The sequence below is a fragment of the Mustela nigripes genome, chromosome 2, assembly GCF_022355385.1.
Source record: "Mustela nigripes isolate SB6536 chromosome 2, MUSNIG.SB6536, whole genome shotgun sequence".
Classification (NCBI taxonomy): Eukaryota; Metazoa; Chordata; class Mammalia; order Carnivora; family Mustelidae; genus Mustela; species Mustela nigripes.
In genome coordinates, this window is record NC_081558.1 from 127843296 (window position 1) to 127858311 (window position 15016).

Below are 15016 nucleotides of genomic sequence, written 5' to 3' on the forward strand. Positions count from 1 at the left end.
TGACTTATTTCGCTAAGCATGATATGCTCTAGTTCCATCCATGTTGTCGCAAATGGCAAGATTTCATTTCTTTTGATGGCTGCATAGTATTCCATTGTGTATATATACCACATCTTCTTGATCCATTCATCTGTTGATGGACATCTAGGTTCTTTCCATAGTTTGGCTATTGTGGACATTGCTGCTATAAATATTCGAGTACACGTGCCCCTTTGGATCACTACGTTTGTATCTTTAGGGTAAATACCCAATAGTGTAATTGCTGGGTCATAGGGCAGTTCTATTTTCAACATTTTGAGGAACCTCCATGCTGTTTTCCAGAGAGGTTGCACCAGCTTGCATTCCCACCAACAGTGTAGGAGGGTTCCCCTTTCTCCGCATCCTCGCCAGCATCTGTCATTTCCTGACTTGTTGATTTTAGCCATTCTGACTGGTGTGAGATGATATAGCATTGTGGTTTTGATTTGTATTTCCCTGATGCCGAGTGATATGGAGCACTTTTTCATGTGTCTGTTGGCCATCTGGATGTCTTCTTTGCAGAAATGTCTGTTCATGTCCTCTGCCCATTTCTTGATTGGATTATTTGTTCTTTGGGTGTTGAGTTTGCTAAGTTCTTTATAGATTCTGGACCCTAGTCCTTTATCTGATATGTCGTTTGCAAATATCTTCTCCCATTCTGTCAGTTGTCTTTTGATTTTGTTCACTGTTTCCTTTGCTGTGCAAAAGCTTTTGATCTTGATGAAATCCCAATAGTTCATTTTTGCCCTTGCTTCCCTTGCCTTTGGTGTTGTTCCTAGGAAGATGTTGCTGCGGCTGAGGTTGAAGAGGTTGCTGCCTGTGTTCTCCTCAAGGATTTTGATGGATTCCTTTCGCACATTGAGGTCCTTCATCCATTTTGAGTCTATTTTCGTGTGTGGTGTAAGGAAATGGTCCAATTTCATTTTTCTGCATGTGGCTGTCCAATTTTCCCAGCACCATTTATTGAAGAGGCTGTCTTTTTTCCATTGGACATTCTTTCCTGCTTTGTCGAAGATTAGTTGACCATAGAGTTGAGAGTCTATTTCTGGGCTCTCTATTCTGTTCCATTGATCTATGGGTCTGTTTTTGTGCCAGTACCATGCTGTCTTGATGATGACAGCTTTGTAATAGAGCTTGAAGTCCAGGATTGTGATGCCACCAACGTTGGCTTTCTTTTTCAATATCCCTTTAGCTATTCGAGGTCTTTTCTGGTTCCATATAAATTTTAGCATTATTTGTTCCATTTCTTTGAAAAATATGGATGGTACTTTGATAGGAATTGCATTAAATGTGTAGATTGCTTTAGGTAGCATAGACATTTTCACAATATTTATTCTTCCAATCCAGGAGCATGGAACATTTTTCCATTTCTTTGTGTCTTCCTCAATTTCTTTCATGAGTACTTTATAGTTTTCTGAGTATAGATTCTGTGTCTCTTTGGTTAGGTTTATTCCTAGGTATCTTATGGTTTTGGGTGCAATTGTAAATGGGATTGACTCCTTAATTTCCCTTTATTCTGTCTTGCTGTTGGTGTAGAGAAATGCAACTGATTTTTGTGCATTGATTTTATATCCTGACACTTTACTGAATTCCTGTATAAGTTCTAGCAGTTTTGGAGTGGAGTCTTTTGGGTTTTCCACATATAGTATCATATCATCTGTGAAGAGTGATAATTTGACTTCTTCTTTGCCGATTTGGATGCCTTTAATTTCCTTTTGTTGTCTGATTGCTGAGGCTAGGACCTCTAGTACTATGTTGAATAGCAGTGGTGATAATGGACATCCCTGCCGTGTTCCTGACCTTAGGGGAAAAGCTTTCAGTTTTTCTCCATTGAGAATGATATTTGCGGTGGGTTTTTCATAGATGGCTTTGATGATATTGAGGTATGTGCCCTCTATTCCTACACTTTGAAGAGTTTTGATCAGGAAGGGATGCTGTACATTGTCAAATGCTTTTTCAGCATCTATTGAGAGTATCATATGGTTCTTGTTCTTACTTTTATTGATGTGTTGTATCACATTGACTGATTTGCGGATGTTGAACCAACCTTGCAGCCCTGGAATAAATCCCACTTGGTCGTGGTGAATAATCTTTTTAATGTACTGTTGAATCCTATTGGCTAGTATTTTGTTGAGTATTTTCGCATCTGTGTTCATCAAGGATATTGGTCTATAGCTCTCTTTTTTGGTGGGATCCTTGTCTGGTTTTGGGATCAAGGTGATGCTGGCCTCATAAAATGAGTTTGGAAGTTTTCCTTCCATTTCTATTTTTTGGAACAGTTTTAGGAGAATAGGAATTAGTTCTTTAAATGTTTGGTAGAATTCCCCCGGGAAGCCGTCTGGCCCTGGGCTTTTGTTTGTTTGGAGATTTTTAATGACTGTTTCAATCTCCTTACTGGTTATGGGTCTGTTCAGGCTTTCTACTTCTTCCTGGTTCAGTTGTGGTAGTTTATATGTTTCTAGGAATGCATCCATTTCTTCCAGATTGTCAAATTTATTGCCGTAGAGTTGCTCATAGTATGTTCTTATAATAGTTTGTATTTCTTTGGTGTTAGTTGTGATCTCTCCTCTTTCATTCATGATTTTATTTATTTGGGTCCTTTCTCTTTTCTTTTTGATAAGTCGGGCCAGGGGTTTATCAATTTTATTAATTCTTTCCTCAGAATTCAGGAGGTTCAGAGAACGCCCCTCAAAATCAATAAGAATAGGCCCACACCCCGTCACCTAATAGTAAAATTTACAAGTCTCAGTGACAAAGAGAAAATCCTGAAAGCAGCCCGGGAAAAGAAGTCTGTAACATACAATGGTAAGAATATTAGATTGGCAGCTGACTTATCCACAGAGACCTGGAAGGCCAGAAAGAGCTGGCATGATATTTTCAGAGCACTAAATGAGAAAAACATGCAGCCCACAATACTATATCCAGCTAGGCTATCATTGAAAATAGAAGGAGAGATTAAAAGCTTCCAGGACAAACAACAACTGAAAGAATTTGCAAACACCAAACCAGCTCTACAGGAAATCTTGAAAGGGGTCCTCTAAGCAAAGAGAGAGCCTACAAGTGGTAGATCAGAAAGGAACAGAGACCATATACAGTAACAGTCACCTTACAGGCAAAACAATGGCACTAAATTCATATCTCTCAATAGTTACCCTGAATGTTTATGTGCTAAATGCCCCTGTCAAAAGACACAGGGTATCAGAATGGATAAAAAAACAAAATCCATCTATATGTTGCCTCCAAGAAACTCATTTTAAGCCCGAAGACACCTCCAGATTTAAAGTGAGGGGGTGGAAAAGAATTTACCATGCTAATGGACATCAGAAGAAAGCAGGAGTGGCAATCCTTATATCAGATCAATTAGATTTTAAGCCAAAGACTATAATAAGAGATGAGGAAGGACACTATATCATACTCAAAGGGTCTGTCCAACAAGAAGATTTAACAATTTTAAAAGTGAGTCTTTAAAAAAAAAAGTTCAACAGGTCTTAATCTACAATTATTTAGGAGTTATATGAAGACTGTTAAAGAATTTGAACCAGTCCTCACCACCCTGCCAACAATCTGTTGCTTTGCTACCTGATTATTACTCAGTGATTGCTGAAATTAAATGACAACTTGGTAATACTGCTCTAGAGTCTAGATACAAGAATGAGAAACTTGGTGTCAAGACATGGCCAGTGGATAACAGCATGAGCACCACCTGGGATAATGTTAGAAATGTAGCATCACAGGCCCCAACTCAGATCTATTGAATCAGAATCTACCTTTTAACAAGATTTCTGGGTAATTCTGGCACATACCGTATTCTGAAAAGCACTTATCTAGAGGACTTAGAATAAAATAGGATAAAGGATGTGAATTAGAAAGTTTTCAGAATACTAGATATTCATTGATGAGCAACAGCTGGTCCTTGCCGTGCTTCTATTTAGATGGCCATCAAGTTCTTTCTTGCTAGGGTGCCTTTGTGAGGTGTTTGCCACTATTGTTTGTCTGATACAGTTAGTTGCTAATCAAGGGACAAGGGAAGCATCAGATGACAAAAGATCAGCTTTGCTTTATTAAGTTTATCAAATCATTTTATTTCAGTGAAAATGTTTTAATAAAAAAAATGTTTTAATACCTTCATGACCACCATATCTTTCATTTTCATTACTCTTAAAACACCTTTTGGGTATCCTTATAACAAACCTTGTTGGGCAGCCAGCTATAGAATGAAGTAATGAATATATAAATGTCATATTTTCCAAGGTACAAATAGTAAGTGTAAATGGTTACCAATAACGCTAGATGTCGATTTTAAGGGCTGTGGTAAGTGGATGCATATATGGCTATATGACACAGTGAACCATCTTTCTTTCATCATTATGGGTCTCTGGAATGCAAGAATTCCAAATTTTGAGAAGTGAGCCCACCAAACCTAGCCCAATTCATATTCCTGGAGGTATCTTCACTCACTTGTTTATTTATTAAAACATATATTTTTTGAAGTCCTCCCATGATGCCCTGTTGGGTGCCCTGGGAATATGAGATTTGATGGCAGACAAGGTCTTTGGTTTTATTGAGTTTATCCCCCTGGGGAGAAACAGATAATAAGTATATGAAGATAAGTTTAGATGGTGATATTAGTAAGAGTTATGAAGAAAATAAAGCACAATAATGTGATAAGACATGACTAGGGGAGCATCAGTGAAGTTTCCTCTGATTTTTTTGTTGGAATCTGAAAGATAGAAAAGCAGTCTCATGAAGTGTTAGGGGCAGGACACTCCAAGGACAAGGTCCAGAAGTATAAAGCTACTGAGTTGAGAACAGGATTGATGTGTTCTGGGGTCAGAAAGAAAGTTACTGTTGCTGGGGTAGTATGAGAGAGATGGAGACTAGTACAGGATGAGGTTGAGGGGGGTGCGGAGAGGGATTACATTATGTGGGGCCATGCAGCCTGGACAAAGACTTTGAGTTTAAGTAAATAGAAGCCTTCAGAGGCCATATACATTACCTGTTACTAGCCCTTCAAAGAAAACTACTCTTTAAGATTAAATGTTGTTGGCCCAGAAAACAAGAAGTTTGAGACTTGAGGTCCCACATAGTACCTATGTGGGAATTGAGAGGGCTTTAAGACAAGCTATACTTTTGAATAAACATATGTTTTCTTTACAAGGAATAACCAACAGACTCTAGTCACAAACCACCAACCTTGACACACCAGTTTGACTCGAGGAGAACACTTTGCCCTTCACAATTGTCTTGAGATAAACAGTGCACTTTATGGCAAGTGTATCAGTCAGGGTTCAGGAAAGCAGAACCAGCAGGACCATATATTGAAATTTATGACAAGGAATGTACTTATGGGATTGTGAGGGCTGACTGAGCAAGTCCAAAATGAGTAGGGCTAAATCGGGAAGGGAAGATCCTGGGCAGACTGAGCGCCAGTCTAAAGCTCTCCTCTGCAGACAGTCAGGAGAGGACAGAATGAAACTCCATGAAACTCACCCAGATTATCCTGGATAATCTCTTTTACTTAAAGTCCATTGATTAGGGATTTTAATTATATCAGCAAAATCCCTGCAGAGCAACACCTAGATTAATGTTTGATTGAATAATTGGGAACTTTAGCCTTGCCAGTTAATACTTCAAGAAAGCAAGTTATCACAGCAAGGTTAAGGACATTCCTTTATAATCTTAAACAAGCTCAATAAACGGTTAATGGTCTCTTAGATGTTTCACACAATCATTGCAGACTCACTCACATTATCGTATGACAGCATTATGCCATTAACCTAGCAGATGTTGTTACTCTGAATAGTAAGACGAATTGATCAGTATTACCGGTTTAGAAGGTGTTAGGTTAATGACATCATTTTTGCAACATGAAAGAGTTTGCCAGTAAAGCCAGGAGGTTGCTTAATGGGCCTCATCTCTTTTGAGTATTAGTAGTTGCTGTGAGTTTTAGTGTTCTGGGGAAAAGTGGAAGCCAGATTGCAAGCAGGCAGCATTTCTGGGTAAGCATTTCAGATGCCTTTCCTAAAGAAGATCTCAGAAGAAAAGGACCCAACTCTAAAACTTCAATAATTTGCTGAGATTGATTTTCTCATTCTCAATAAATAGCTATTTTTATGAATAGTTATGTATCTGTAGTTTTATATACGTGTATTTTAGAGACCTCCCCAAATTGTAAACTTTGGGTGCAGGGAACAAGGATCTGCCCCTGTATGTGAATTTTTTTTATCATGTTTTTAACTCAAAAAAATTAATTATTCAGGTAAGACTGCCTCTCTTTAGATCTGCAAGCGCCTATCAGTCATCGGTTCAAGGTCCTAAAACCCAGTCAATTTTGATACAAATTCCTCATGTAGTTGAGAAATATATCAGTAAAACGGGAGAGTTTATTTCAAAAGGAACATTCTGGCTTTCACAGTGGAGCTCAGGAGAGCTCTAAGGCATTCAGAATGACTTGGGATCCTCAAATGCTAATCTGCAGTCATTCGGGACAGAATCAACCGATGTACGGAAATCCATAGACCTTGTACTGCTGGTATTAGGCAAATGCAAAGTATTTTCATTTGTAGCTTTGCTTAAGAGGTAGTTCTAGGTTTATTCATTTTTGTCCTATTGCAAGAAAACAAAATACACACTAATCAAATATTGAGCACCTAAAAAATTATCCAGTGAGAAGTCTCTCTCACTTCCTTGATATGGACTTGTCCAGTTCCCAGTATCACCTACTTCTGGCACCCACTTGTCCAAGTCTCTGTGTATTCTCTGAGGTTTTCTCTATATACTGATGATTTTAGATTTTGACCTCTTGCTTTCTTTGGGTTTAGATTTGCCTGCTATGCTCTTCTAATCCTTCTATTTCAAATTTTTAGAATCACTTCATTTTAGATGCGTGTTGAGTTTTACTTTTGATCCAACTAAAAAGTCATTTTTTTTTTAAATCATGAAATTGGGCACATTTAAATTGATCAATATGTTAGATATTTTGGTTTGGTACTTCTCACACTCTTTTATGCCATGTATTATTTATATCTTTTTTAAAGCTTTCACTGGATCTGTAATTTTTTTGTTGTTTTTACTTCAGGAGGTTGTTATATATTGTTCTAGTGGTACCTTTATACTCATATGTTTATACAATTCTTCTAGCCCTTCAGTTTTCTAGGATAGTAACTATTACATCCATGCTGACTGACGATAAAATAAGCATGTTTCTTCATTCCTCTTTTTTTCTACTAACTAATTTTATTCAATAATTCGATCTTTCTTTGAGCTGATTTTATTTTGTTACATTTACTTCTACGGCCATGATGACTTGTTGTTTTAAGTCCTTTGCCTCTTAGCTGTCACTGATTTATCATGAATAAAGCTGCTTCTCCCTCACTCTTCCAGTTTTTGTTAGTTTTATCATTTCTACATTGTCAGGCATGTGGCTTCTACCTTCTGTTTTGTTATCCTAAACTGAATATTATTTTAATCCCACTTCTACTTTAAAAACATTCAGGGCTCACTACTAAACCTTTTTCTAAATTTTCCTCAGTCATTCATGTACTAATTTATTTTGTAGAAATTTCCTCAAAAAGTTCTTTTAGAAACACTAGTCCCTGAATTCCCTGCATGTTGAAACTCTTTTTAACTCTAAGATTTGTGGCAGTCTGTATCATATCCATATTTCATACATTGTTTCCTTGATTTCCTTGTTGGTGTTGCTCTACTGCCTTCTGGTATCTATCATTACTATGAAGATAGGTAATGTAAGATATCCATTTCTCTCCTTTTGAGTGACTTGATCATTTTGTCTGACTGCCAAGTGAATCTCTCTGAAGTCTAATAATTTTACTAAGATTTGCTTTGTTTGACTATTCTCACTCTCTTCTTCCTGCTGCCACCATATGTCCTTTCTGTATATGTCATATTGTCTCTGATGTAAGGAAAACTTCATACATGATGTCTTCAAACATCTGTTCTGCTCTGGCATTCTTTCTGAAGGACTCATGTGATGCTTGTGTTGTTGGATCTATTTCTTTTTCAGTATCACTTTCCTCTCTCATATCTTCTCTTACTTTTCATCTTATTATTTTTGCTTCTCTCATCTGTAAATTCTGCTCCCCATTATGTTGCCCCATAGTCTATTCTTGCTCGAGAGATTTTTCCTGAGTTCTGCCAGCTCACTTGCCTCACTTCCTGTTGTGCCATTTCCTGACTTCTTTCACTTCTGTTCTGTGATCTTGCTTCACAGAGGTAAGTGCTCTTTCAAGTTTTAAAATTTAATATGTGACGAAGTGCTCAGTAACGGTATGTATCTGGCCAATGGAAATATTTCTCTGGTGGTGGTCTGTGTATTGATGAGTTCTGTTCTTTTTAAAATTCGTTTTGTTATGGTTCTAATTTTGCTTATAGTCCTCTATGTCCCTGATATGCCACTTTTTAAAAATATGTTTATTTCCTCTCTTAATTATTAGTCTTAATGAGTTGGGGTTTTTAGACTTGAAATTTATAGTAGGTTCTGAGGCGAGAGCTTGTAACATATAGAACTTGTAGGTTCTGAGGCGAGAGCTTGTAACATTGAATGGCCTTCAATTTTTACAACCTGTGAGGGCAGACTGTCCTTAGCAAAAAATGGCTCATGTGCGTGGTTCTTTATGTAGTCTTGCCTCATCTCTTTCACTGAATATACGGGGTATTGTGGAGGGCCTTTGCTTCCAGCCTTATTCACCTCTGTTTACATCCATTGATATGAATGAGAGATAAAGTATTTGTGCTACAGGGTGGGCCCCTTATTTTTAGTGCACGTCTTTTTGCTAGAACTTTCTGTGATGCTATGGCAGCTGGCATTCTTACACTTTCCATACTCATCACTTTATCTTGCATAGCTTCTGCCTACTGTGAGCTCTTGCCCTTCTCCACATTTTGCAGGCTGCAATTTACCTCTATCTTTGGGCTTTACTCGTGTGGAGTCTGTTTGCCAAATTATATTTTTCTCATTTTCCCTGTTGTTCTTGTATAATATCTAAGAGAAAAAGTGGAAAGATATTGACTTAAACAGTCACGTTGGCATGGGAAGTGGAGAGAGTTTTTTTTTTTTCCCCCCCAATCCAAATATATAAAGATGGCATGGTACTATGAGGTTGTTCAACTTTTCTCTAGTTTATGTCATATTCCTTGGGCTCAGCATTTAAAGTGTTCCTTTGTCTTGCTCCAACCTCATTCTCTCTATATTTTGAACTTCGGTCACATTGTACTGAATTATTCAGAATAATCCAAATAAGGGCTCTTGTTTCTCCACACATTTATTTACTCTGTTCCCTCTAATTGACATTTCTTTCCCCCTTTGCCAACTCTTCCTCATGTCCATGGTCCTTATCAACTCAAAATCCTACCTGGACTTCAATATCTATGTCAAATAGTGTTTAAATCCTTAAAGCTTTTCCTCTGATCTCTGCATTTTCTTAGAATCTCTTGATATGTTTCACCACAGCTTCTGTTGCTCATATTTTCTTAGAACTGTATCTTATTGTACTTGAACTTTTGGTTATTTGGGCACTGTTCCTCCTTTCTTCCAGTTGGAAGAAAGTCTGTGACTTAGTCATATTTGTGTCCCATTTACGCCTGAGCATAGAACATTGTGCATAATATACATTCAGTAAACATTTGTTGAAATGATAAAATTAAGCAAAAGGCCAAAATTATTTTCTTGAATGCGTGGCACAATTTCCTTCTACTTCTCACTGATGCATAATATAGCCACTCATGGGGATAATTTGGCTCTTTTTTTCTGAAGCCACAGATCCCTGCAGATCCAAGAATCTTACAAAGACATGATTGCAGATGCACTTGTTTAGTCATGCAGACAGTCAAACTGTGTTTTGATTATTTTAATTGTCTTATTTCAATACAGAATAATTTGTTCTTGGCTTTTTATGAGTCTTTGATAGCTGTTAAGTAGATTAAAAAGCAAAAGTGGAAAACACAAGCTTCTTTAGTCTTCTACTGTGAAATGGTGGATCTCTATCATGATATAAATACATTAATAGAACAAACTCTGTGAAAATTTAACTTTTTAATTTAAATTGAAGTAAAAGGAATAGCAGGAGCTTCAGAGAAAATTCCCCCAAATACACTCTCAGTTTTAGGAACATACGAATTTTCGGATGAATTGAAACAAGAATTTTCTCCCCACTATTTCATTTAATTGAGTCTTTTACCAAGTATAATTTCCATGTCATTTTCTTCATCATTTCATAGCTTTGAAAGCCGTATTTGATGAGAAAAACCTGTTCCCCAAAGAAATTCTGGATCGGGAACGAAGAGCCAAGCAATTATGTCAAGAAACAAGTAGTGAAGTGAAGATAAAAAGAAATAAGAAGCAATTATAATTGAAAGAGAAATAAATATTTCATTGTCAAATGAAGTATGAATATAGAACACATATAAGGAATCAAGAATTCTGCACCATTCTTTTACTTTATATTTAAACTTCGGGAAGTTTTGTTTTCAGACAATGTCTCAGTGCTGCTTTTATCCATCACCTTTTACTTTCTGTGTATTCTCAGTAAAAGATTGATTAAAGAGGAGGCAATAACAACTGGCATCATTTGTTCTCAAGTGGTTTTATGTAAAAATGTACATATTCAGAACAATGTATTCTAACCAATTGCACTTCTGGTTACTTTGACAGACAAATCTTTTTGATCAATTTTTATTGTAAAAGCTGCCTTGAAGTTAAATATGAAAAACACAAACACAGTGACTATCAGCAAACTTAACTGAGAAAGCCATTTCTACATATTTACACACTTTCTAGTTTCTTTTATTTAATATTTTTGAAGATTTTATTTATTTACTTAGAGTAGGAGCAGAGAATGGCAGAGAGGCAGAGAGAGAGGGCAAAGCAAACTCCCCGCTGAGCAGGGAGCCTGATGCGGGGCTTGATCCCAGGACCCTGAGATCATGACCTGAACCGAAGGCAGATGCTTAACCAACTGAGCCACCCAGGTGCTCCTCTAGTCTCTTTTAAAATGATTCTGTAAATGTCAGTAGGACTGTTCCCATTCATTGTCACAGACCTACATTTATTTTTCTGTGTACTTACTGAGAAATTACTGCATATGTTCTACTCCTGTATTTGGTTTTACATATTCTTGAGAGGCATAGCACAACCAAAGAGGTAATAACCTTGGAGATAAAAAAATCAAAGAGACTGAAGCTATATATATATATAGGACTCATTCTATGTAGAAGCTCAAGTAGGAAATGTTTGGTTCTGAAACACAATGCCTCACTTTTTCTATCTATTTTTCTTTATAAATATCATCATCTACAAGGTAACCAGTATTCTTATGCTTCTTTATTTACTGTTCTGTAGGAGTAATTAATAAATTCATTCGTCTAACTTTAATTATTTACTACACATTTGCATTTTAAAGAGTTCTTCGAAAAATGTGGTATTTTTTTAAAGATTTTATTTATTTATTTGACAGAGAGAGATCGCCAGTAGGCAGAGAGGCAGGCAGGGAGAGAGAGAGAGAGAAGCAGGCTCCCCACTGAGCAGAGAGCCTGATACAGGGCTCGATCCCAGGACCCTGAGATCATGACCTGAGCTGAAGGCAGAGGCTTAACCCATTGAGCCACTCAGGTGCCCCCAAAATGTGGTATTTTAAGAGGAATTTTGGTATAGCACGCAATTAAAGAACTAACAATATATAGAAGCATACTCTGCTCAGTAACTGTAAATCTTCTTTCTGTTTAAGCCACCCAAGAATCATTTTAGGGTTAAAATTTGAGATCTGGATCCATCAGAAGAATGCCCAAATGTCTATGGCAGAGTTGAGATTAGAGTCCAGGTCTGTTTTACTCCAAAGACCATGGTTCTCGCTTCAACTTTTCCTTCACTTCTTTTTATTCCTATAAAGTCAGTGAAATGAACTCCAGCAAAAGAATTTCTAGCATCAGTGAAGCAAATGTTTCAGTTGGTGGAGAGGGTGACAGAGAAGAGGTTTAGAAGATGCTGCCTATTCCAGCTACAGTTAGGTGCGTCCTGGTCAGGCACTGTGACTTTTACGTATACTGCTTTTCTCTCCCCTTGAATGGCAATCACATCCGGAAAAGGTATAAAATAAATATATATTTGCATCAATCAACAAATGTTGGAAAATGTTGTCAGAGTGATAAAGGCTCTGGAGACCATGTTGCAGAGGAACAGGTAAAGAAATGGCTAAGTCTGGCATAAGAAAGAATTCATGGGAGACATAACCTATTCTCAAATATTTCAAAGCTACCATGAAGAAAAAGAGTAGAAGTTGAAACAATGAACACAATTTTAAGAAGGCAGAGTCTAGAACTGCTTCCTAATACTGACTAAAACAGGAAGAGCTGTCTCATGTTCCCTCTCCTTCCCATCTTGGTGCAGAGAAATTGGTGGTAGGCCTGCTGCTTGGCTATGAAAGGTAGGCAGAGGAACAGAGAAAAGACCCAGCAGAGAATCCCACTGGATCCATGAGCCTGGGACTGGGCAGTGGGAGGGGGATTTAGGTGGTAGAAAGGCAGAGAGGTAAGTGGAGGAGACGGCCAGCGTAGTAGGGAGGTTGGTTACGTTGAGAAAATCAATACTTAGTAAGTAAATGAATAAATCAGGGGTGCCTGGGTGGCTCAGTGGGTTAAGCCGCTGCCTTCAGCTCAGGTCATGATCTCAGGGTCATGAGATAGAGTCCCGAATCAGGCTCTCTGCTCAGCAGGGAGCCTGCTTCCCTCTATCTCTCTCTCTGCCTGCCTCTCCGTTTACTTGTGATCTCTCCTTGTCAAATAAATAAATAAAATCTTTAAAAAAATGAATAAATCAGTGAGTATATTGAGGATGAGAGGCGAGTATCTCATTTTTATAACATAAAGAGGAAAAGTAGAAAGAACCCAGAGATGTTAGATTGGGTTAGAGATCCCCCTGTGAATTCATGGTTACAAATAGAGAGACAGAGACAGAGAAAGGGAGGGGTGAAGGAAAGGAGGGAGGGCGGGTGGAAGAAAAAGAAAGAAAAAAAGAGAGATTAAAAAAAAGGAGGGGAGGGGAGGAAGGAAGACATGGTTAGGAGTGATTAACAAATTATACTTGCAGCTTGCTCTCAAATGATTCAGAAAATACTAATGTGTGTGTATACACACACACATTTACCATATATATGTATTAGATACGTAATGTAAGTGAGTTTTTATATTTTTTGCATCTCTATGAGAGGAAGAGGGAGAGAAAGGTTAGATATTAGACTGAGCACACATGTGTGGCAGAATGTTAACCACCAGGGAAACACAGAGAGAAGGAGATGCTAGTTCGTTATACCAGCAACTTTTCTGTAAATTTGAAAGTATTTCAAAGTAAATTATTTTTTTAAAATGAGAAAGGATGCCTTGGAACAAAGGATTTATTGATATGCTTTGGCAGTTGAATAACTCTCTCACAAGGATATTGCAGAGAATTCTTGCACTGGTTGGGAGGTTTGATTCGATAATCCATCATTTCAAACTTTGAACATATGACTTTTGAATTATAGATGGATGACAGTACAGTGGAGTGAAATCTGAGCCACATTTCCAGAAATTTAAGGGAATATTAAGATGTTGAAGAGCTATAATATGGGTACCAAATACTTTGTGCAGGCTCTGCTCCCCATCCATATACCCAACCCTCCATCTCTTGATCCATTCATCCACTCACCCGTCCACCTGCCCAACCAATGATTTAAGACACATGTAAGGGACTCTTACAGACACCAGGTATACACATATCAATAGGATACACTTCTTCTGCCATCAGCTTTCTGGAGTGAAGGCACATAAAATGCAGTGGTTTATTAGGCAAAGTTGAATGATCCGACTAGTGTTTCTGGTATAAATTGGAAATTCTTTTGCTAGAAGTATTTTACTTTTTTTACCCTTGGAAATGACTTTGAAATGATTAGTCTGAAAGTGTCTCATTCATATAGACAGGGTCCTTTCTATAGCCTACCATGTGTGCAAGGCACTGTGCTGTGTATAACCCTAATCCCATCTTTAATTAACTTCAGGGCCTCTTCCGGGAAAGGAATTAAGAGGAGCTGTCTCACAAGTATATTTAATGAGACTAGAGGTTTTAGAGGTATGAAAGTCTCTTTTAATGTTACTGTTTCTAATACTTGGAATGAAAATGCACACAAAAGGAAAAAATAAGAAGACATTTGGTTATTAACGTCTTATTCTTCTATCTTATAGCATCTAGTTGTGTGAGGCAAGTAACAGGGTCTCGCCTATCAAATGTTCCTAGAGTTGAAGACTTTATAAGTTATTTCTGAAATTAACACTTAGGTTCAATTATTTAAGATCCATTTTTCTACAGCGAGAGGGACTTGTCACATTAAAATAGACTGTGCCAGAATTTTCAGTAGACTACTTTGTATGTGGTATGTAGATTTACACTAAACATAATTTAACCTGTTCTCTTCTCAGAATATTTTTCTTTTACCACACAAAGCATATGGAGCAACCTGACAGAGGAAAAAAAAATGCCTGAAGTTAATCTATGCTCCAATAGAAGAATTAGATTTTAAGTCCTTTATTAATGAGAACATTTCCTGTATGTTTTTAAGGTTTGGAATTAAATACATTTTTACTTAAAAAAAAATCTACAAAAAGCTAAGAAAGATGATGATCTTGAACTTGTAACCTCTTGCTATTATTTTCATACATATAAAAGATTTATTTTTTACAGTAGTAGTATCAAATTAATACCAAGACACTTTGGTTCTCAGTAATGAATTTTTTTCCCTAATTCTTTAGAGATAAAATAAAGTTGTAGAAGGAACAAATTTGTGAAAATATTTAAAAGGTCTGCAGGAATATTTTATGGATAATTGTGGTATCTTTATTGTCTATTAAAAGAGCTTAAACCATGGAGGAGAAATTCATAGCCATTCTTTTTTACTCCCCAAAGACAGGAAAATGTATATTCTGCTTGAACTGCTCTAACATAAGGTCCTTACAG

General features: G+C 37.2%; 1 protein-coding gene across 1 annotated transcript in view; it reads left to right on the forward strand.

The window, feature by feature from the left end:
* The window catches only part of WDR49 (WD repeat domain 49), a 134507-nt gene extending 123914 nt beyond the window's left edge, over positions 1-10593 (forward strand). The window contains exon 19 of the mRNA XM_059388061.1: positions 10255-10593. Within this exon, the coding sequence (XP_059244044.1) occupies positions 10255-10385 (131 nt within the window). The 3' untranslated portion in view covers positions 10386-10593. The remainder of the gene's footprint in view (positions 1-10254) is intronic.
* Positions 10594-15016: the final 4423 nt, after the last annotated feature.